This window comes from Rhagoletis pomonella, unplaced genomic scaffold (assembly GCF_013731165.1).
Source record: "Rhagoletis pomonella isolate Grant_MI unplaced genomic scaffold, Rhpom_1.0 Rhpom_scaffold_03128, whole genome shotgun sequence".
Classification (NCBI taxonomy): Eukaryota; Metazoa; Arthropoda; class Insecta; order Diptera; family Tephritidae; genus Rhagoletis; species Rhagoletis pomonella.
Window position 1 is genome coordinate 16343 of NW_023461681.1, and position 7659 is coordinate 24001.

At 34.1% G+C, this 7659-nt stretch overlaps 1 protein-coding gene across 1 annotated transcript; it reads right to left on the reverse strand.

Annotated features, from left to right (window-relative positions):
- Positions 1-533: 533 nt before the first annotated feature.
- Positions 534-3704, reverse strand: LOC118753978 (calcium/calmodulin-dependent protein kinase type II alpha chain-like; the record flags this gene model as incomplete). Its single annotated transcript, XM_036488850.1, is given in 2 exon segments — positions 534-2138; positions 3590-3704. Coding segments are annotated over 2 exon segments (263 nt in total), but the record flags the coding sequence as incomplete, so codon positions are not given.
- Positions 3705-7659: the final 3955 nt, after the last annotated feature.

Sequence of the window (7659 nt, forward strand, 5' to 3'; positions counted from 1 at the left end):
GCGTTTAATTTCCTATAGAAATAATTGAAACTCATTTGAAAATAATTATTTTTTAGAAAGTTACAAAATTCAAAACAAAAAGTTGTTTTCCTTAAAATACTTCAATCTTTGACCCTGAATATCTTTTAAATGGTCAGATTAACGAAAAGAGTAAATTAGACCATTTTTGTAGAGCGTTCAATTTCCTATAAATATTGACGATGCAACTGGATAAGATATGACTATTTTTATATGAGACTAAATTGAAAATGGAAAACTATGATGAGCCCCGTTAATATTAAGAGCTCAGATTTGGTATGTACTTTCTAGAGGTACCTAGGAATAGTTTTCGTGTGTCGGATCAAAAAAAAACTTGATTTTTTTTTACCCACCCTAATGTACATATGAATATGCATATGAGCGAGTAGGTACTGAACACGTAGAATAGTTTATTTTATTAAAAAATAAAATAAAATTTTTTGCGTTCAGTTAAATAACGGAATTTCAGTACTGCTGGTATGTGGTACTTTTTAGTACTTTTTTTGATTGCTAAATTTTTTAATTTTTATTGTTTTATTATATTCAATGCAAGTAGTAATTACAATTCATTATAAATACATCGAATATATTACTTGTTTTATTTTGTGTTTGCTTAGTTTCCTGAATTCCGTACAATATTTATGAATTTTGAGAACGGCACATATTAGATACATGAATTAAGTACAAGTATTATAAAAATATGCAACAAGAAAAATGTATTTCCCTAGCGCTAGGTGGCGTGCTGCATTTGTAGGCTACAATTTTTATTATGTACTTGTTTGTTATATTTTTGTTTTCAGGATAATTATCATTATTTTTATTTTGTTATTTATTGATTTTTTGTAAATCTGAAATATGTAAGTTGTGCTGCTTAGGAAATTTATCATTCAAAAGTTCCTATATTATTTTTCTGTTTCCGATTTTACTGTTTTATACGAGGCACAGCAAATAGCGTGATTTTTTTAATTTGAGTGCTTTACTTTACTTTTAATCCGTTCAGTACGATTCAGGCTGAATTTGATATATGTAGTAGACAAGTAAAAAGTACAAATGAAACCCAATACTAGAAATAGCAGGGCGCTAGGTATATTTAGCTATAAGTGTGTTTTTTTTTCAAATATCAATAAATACTTAAATAGTTACATAAAAGCCTTAACTCTTTTCTTCTTTTTTTCTCTTTTTCTTAAACAATAGAAATTTGAAAAAGGCTTACAATAATTTGCGCACAACATGAACTCTACATGCACTTCCTTTATACTTAATCATTAAATTATAATTCTTCAACATGCTTCTGTTCATTTCCGCATGCTTCAGTTTATTTGCTATTTTCTTACATAAACATATTTTTGTCCATTCTCTAACTTCCTTTCTTAGTATTTTCCTGTAATTCACATAATTTTCAAAAATTCTCATTAACACGCTCTTTGACCTTGCTCGGTTGTACCAGACCGCGCCATAATTTTAATTTAGTTATTTAATAAGCTATTTATTAGAAATGAAGGAAATCCTGTTCACACCAAGTTTTTTGACTTGCTGTTATTGGGTTGCACAATAGATAATTAAATACATACAAATTCAACATTCCATTCCTATTGTAGTTGTACAATATGTTTTCACTGCTGTTGCGGTACATATCAGAACATTCATACTCCGTGGCTACTCATGCACCTTACCCCGTAGCCCGTAGCCCCGCCAAAATCACTAACGTGCACGCAGCTTCGTTGACACAATCTTGACTAGCTGGTAGTAAATATTGTTGCAAATAAACGGGCTATTAAATTTTCGTTTCGCTTTTGTTGCTGTTCTGTATATTGATTGGTAAAGTGGTTTTTGCTGTGTTGATGTCCTTTTTTTTGTTATTGTTGACATTGTTGGTGTTATTGAGCTAGAGCTTTAGCTACTTCCATTTCATATAATTTCAAATCTATTTCATCCGTTAATGGTATGCACCCTGTCGTCGGTTTAATGCGTTCTACTTTTGCTGTTGGATAAAATCGAAAGTCGTTGCACCGCTAATCTTTCCCGATGCGCTGCGATGAAAGTGTACATTTTGCCACTTGTTATCTCGCTTATGCCACACACGCGTTTCCTCTGATTGGTGCGTATGCGCATGTCCTTGTCTGTTGAGGGCGAAAAAAGCGCACAGAATTAAAATAAGTGGAGATCGAAGAAATTAGTGCGCCTAAGACAAACTAGGAAGTTGAAACGCGTCTCGATACAATCTTATGCCCGGCGCTGACTTAGAATAGTTTCGATTTGCGACTGGCTTTGTCTAATATTGCCAATATAAGATCATCTGCATACGTTAGGAACCTGTTCCAATGATCTCTGTCGTTTCTGCGACTCAACTAAAGACACGCCATTGGACCTGCTCCTTCAATATTATACCGTATTAAGACGACGTATGAACAGGCTCAATGTGACCAAAGAGAGACACACGCGCTCTTTACCTCCAAAGGCTGTTCTGGAATTTCTGGAGTGGAATAAAAGCTTTGTTGTGAAGAGTGGAGGAAATAATATACCCACAATGTCGCAGTGCATACTGTATATGTAATCTAATCTTTGTCATTCTAAGCGCGCTCCCAGCAAACATTGAGGTTAGTCATCGATTAGAGAATGATTGGAGAACTAGCCACATTCTCCAATCTCAAACGTTAGAGAACGACTCGAAAAACTATCGAGAATCATAGCGATCTCAACAAAAATGGGACATAGTTCTCGACTCGGGAAAATATTAATTCCCTAATCGAATTCTAATGTTGATCTCTAATGGGATTCGAATGTGAATTTCAAACTGCTTTTTGCTTTATTGAATACAACGCATTGTTTGCAAAATTTGTATTAAATGTATTCGCAATAAAATAATAATGGATTATTTGAACTTAAAAATAATGTATAATTCATTCATTTGAATTCATTCATTTGGAATATTGCTTATTTACATTTATATGAAATTGCGTTGTTTCTCTAATCGTTCTCGAATCGAATTCTAATGTAGTTCTCTAACTTCGTCATCGACTCGAGAACGATTAGAGAATTACCCTAGTTATCTAATGTAGAAATCCAAATTTCTCTAACGTTAGAGACTGTGTTTGCTGGGCTAACATTACATTTTTCTGATACCTAGTGTTTGGGACAAAACAGTATAAAAACTGAAAAATTGCATGTCAGTGCAGGGCCTTAATCTCAATCTTAACCCTAATCACATTCATGTTCAATACTAATGATTGCGGCAAAAGGGGGGAAAAAGGTAGAGATGCGAGCAGCTGATTTCTACATACCCGAGGCTGCAAACCATGGAATAACAACTACCTGACTAGGGATGAAAATAAATAATGCTCCTATCTTGTTGGAAACATCCTCAACAAAAGTGAGATGAACTTCCGTTGCATCCCAAGGATCACATTTTTTGGTGACGATTTTTCAATTCACAACCGCCGCTAATGTAGATTCACTTCAAAAACGTATAGAAAGGGTATGATTTTTAATATTTTTTTTTTGCATTTAATCCAGAGATCCTTTTTTGGTTACTTTATATGATTTTTTGACGGTATATTAGTCATTTACTTACTTGTCAATGTACTGTGTAAGACGAACGTAGGCAATGCATGCTGCATCTTCTCCCAGCAAGTGAACGTGGGGATTCAAAATAGTAGTGTTGATAGCTTTGCAATTCTTGCCTAGTACTAAAAAAGATAAATTTTAATTTTATTTCGTTTTTTTTCGGTAATAGAAGTCAACAATAACATCATAAAAGTAAAGGAGTATAAGTCGGGCGAAAGTGAATATTATATACCAAACCCACGTATTAAATATCTTTTTTTCAAGGGCGTTTATCCCGATTTCAAACAGTTTTCATAGTATCCTATATCAGCCTAATTGAAATAATTGGACAAAATTTGGTGGATGGTGCCACGCCCATTTTCCAGAAATCTGTAATCTTATATCTTGTTAAGAGATTGTTGGAGCAAAATGGCGTGTTTAGTTATTAAAATATCGGAGTTTTCGTATTTCTTAAATTTACCGATAAATGGGAAGTACTTAGTATTAGTCCCATTTAAAAAATGGTCAACATAATCGTTTTTTGTACTAAGCGCAATAACTGCAACGAGTTTAGTAGAAATTGATAAATCGGTTACTGAGATACACATGTGTAGATAAAAGTGGGCGAAGTCATGCCAATTTTCCAAAAACTTCATAACAGTCTTGTTTTATGCAAAAATTCTACTTCGTATTCCAACTTGCAACAATTTGGACGCAGTTTTTTGTGGAAATATCGTAGTTTTCTACTTTTCGAAAATACCGATATATTGGAGGTGGGCGTGGTTATTGTCCAAATTTGCCCATTTTCAAAACCAACTTACCTTGGATAAAATGAAACCTATGTACCAAATTTCGATGAGATACCTCATATTTTACTCGTGTGAACGGACGAACGGATCCACATGGCCCAATCGATTTCTCTTTTCAGTCTGTATCATATCAGAGATATGAATCGATTTCGTTTTGTTGATGCACAAAAATAACTTATCAAAATAATTTCGTTTCGTTTCAGAGCTCAATTAACGAAACAAAACTCAATCGTTAACGTTGAAACAAATCATCAATCGTTAACAAAATACATCAACGAAAAATGGATTTTGATGGACCTTGCCAGCTCACTATTAACACCTAGCACCTAAATGCATGCAAGAGCTTCAGCATTAACGATTGAATTTTTTTCATTAAAACCCAAAATAGAATTATTTTAATAATTACCTAAACAATAAAAAACTGAATCGTTTCAACAGAAACGATTGCTTTTTTTTTGGTAAACGCTAAAATTAACGTTACAATGCATCCTTGATACAAATATATGTCTGTATCTATCTCCATTATTTAGGCTGTTACAAACAAACGTGTGCACAGGTGCGCTCGGGTATAAAAAACTTGGCACTAGGGTTGCATGTCCTAAAGAACTAAACGTTCTAATCGATTTTCAACACTCACTGTAAGACAAATTTGGAAATGTAAAATAAAAATATTTTCAGCAACCTGTTGAAACAGCTAACTCGGCAATTTCCTTTATAACCAAAATGTCAAGGTTGCCTACGGGCAACTTCTGGCATGAGAGGGTTAATAACTTCTTAAACTTAACTTAACTTAAAGATTGACAGAAAGTGAAAGTCATGATGTTGGGAAGAGGTGGCGCAAGTAGCAGTGAACCACTCTTTGACGTGCACTGTGTACACCAACAAACACGCGAAAGATAGCGATAACTTTATATATCGTCGTTTAAAGTACACAACCGCGTATCGTCATTCAGCAAAACTGCGTAACTGATATTGGCTGCCAAAAATTGAATTTGCTCACACAAACTCTTGGCTTAATTCTTATCCATTCGTCCTGAAATATACCAGCCAGAAATGCGATTGCTTTATAAAAAAGAGAACCATTTTTAAATATGAATGTTTTTACTCTCTATAAAATAATTTATGCAACCTCACATACGCGGTTTTGCATTCTCTTGATACGCGGTTTTGCATTTTGTTGATACGCGGTTTTGTACTTTAAACGACGATATGTATGTAGGTGCATGTAGTTAAAATCTGCTCTAAGTTTAAGGACCCCACGCGGGAAGAAAGAGGAATACTCATTTAACTCAGAGCGTTGCATAAAAGAGAAAATTAGGACAGATCATTACTAAGCAGTAGGAATTACAGATGACGTAGCTCAATATCATGATTCAGTTTTTAAATGGTTGGATAAATACTGCCATTTGCGTTTTCCGACTGCCTTGTAAGGTTGAATTTGAGCAGGGCCGAAGAAAATAAGCAAGAAAAACGAAATTTTAAGCGCTTAGGTAAGCAGTAAAACATCAGTAAATGTTCTTGCAAATGTGCTCGAAAAAAAAACAAAAATTTAAGTACACTTTAAAGTATTTTGTTTTTATTCAGTTTATTTCAAATAATGAAATGCAATCGAAGTTACAAGTTAATAAAAACCAAATCTGTTCGACGAATAAAAAAAACGCCCAAGAAATGGTAAAGAAAAATTTATTGGGCTAAATTTTCTTAAGCATAATTTTTATTTAAGTTGCCTATGCTTTATATGTATATGTCAAAAAAACGATTATGACATCATAAGTGGAAAGCGCTACCCCCAAAAAGCACAACACGTGTAACTGGAATGATCCAGATCTCCATATTCCGGCCAAGGACTGTCACTCGACGTTACACGATCAAGAACTTTCTTTCAAGTTTCATTACACTCACATTTTTTTACTCATACAGTTACATGTTCAGATATACCAAGTGTGATAGTAATAAAATTATAGTTTAAAAAACTAAAACCTCCCTATTATAATTGCCATTCGTACTGTCATCAGGTATGTAACTTGAGAATAGAAATCGCTGCATCTTTTAGGCGCATCAATATTACATAGTTACATCCCGAGCTAATAACAGGAAGGTAAAAAATGTGTAAGTGTATTGAAATTTGAAAACAAGTTATTGATCGTGTAACGTCGAATTTGGGTCTCAGGAACTTTTGATTTTCGACTCTTGAAAAAAAAGTTGTGGCATACTTATCTCATGGATTTCATCTTAATCCTTGAACCTGGAAACATAAGAAAAAATGGAAACTCAGTTAAGCTCGGTAATGTAAATTATATATAACACAGGACTACAACAAAAAAAAAATTGATGAATGGTTCTTTTGACCAGTTTAGGTGTGCAATATGTTTTTAGGGTCGCTGAACACGAATTTGAAGCCCGTTTTGATCCATCGCGTCAGAATTTGTTTCTAACCTCAAAAAACGTGGCGAAACTTTCGGCATGTGTAATTGATTAAAACTTGAAAACTTTCGCCTCGATGACTAGCTTAAACTTTGTTTTTACACCACAGCCAACAAAGTCTCTAACGTTAGAGAAATATTTTGATTTTACGTTAGAATTCTAACCTAGTAATTAGAATTCAACGTTAGAACGCGATTAGATATCTAACCTCTTTCTTGATATTGAGAATTAAGTCCCCTTTTTGCAGATAATGCTACAATTCTCGAAAGTTTATCTAATCGTCTTCTAACCTTCACCTTAGAGAAACACATTAGAATCGTCCTTTAACCTAAATGTTTGTTGGGGCTAACCGACTTATGAACACATTATACAAGTGTAGAACCAGCAGTTTCTAGCATAAAACACCTATCGAGAAATAAGTGTACCAGCGGAATAATTGATTTATTTTTTTTACTTGAGTTTCCTTTAAGATGCCAAATTCCGAATACTCATAACTTTGGTTAAATTACAGGCACACATTTAATTCTACTTAGTGGCATTTCCAAGAGTATGTTATATATATCAGAGCTTTCTAAGGTGGGTTTCGCGGGACCCAAGCGTTCCGTAGAAAAGTCACCGGGTTTCCGTGAAATGAGTTTTGGTATGAAAGGGCACGGCGGTCGGTTTGAGTTGCACACAGAAAGAAAAGTTCTATAAACAGCATGACCGAGACGCAATTATCTATTTTCAAGTACACATATGTACCTAATCGTAGTTGGTATGATTGCCTTGCTGAGAGCCTTACCTACATAAGAGCGTTGAGCTTGCTTGACAGCTTGTTTTTTTCTAACTGGTTGTTGGCCGCTGTAGCCAAAGGGTTAGAGGT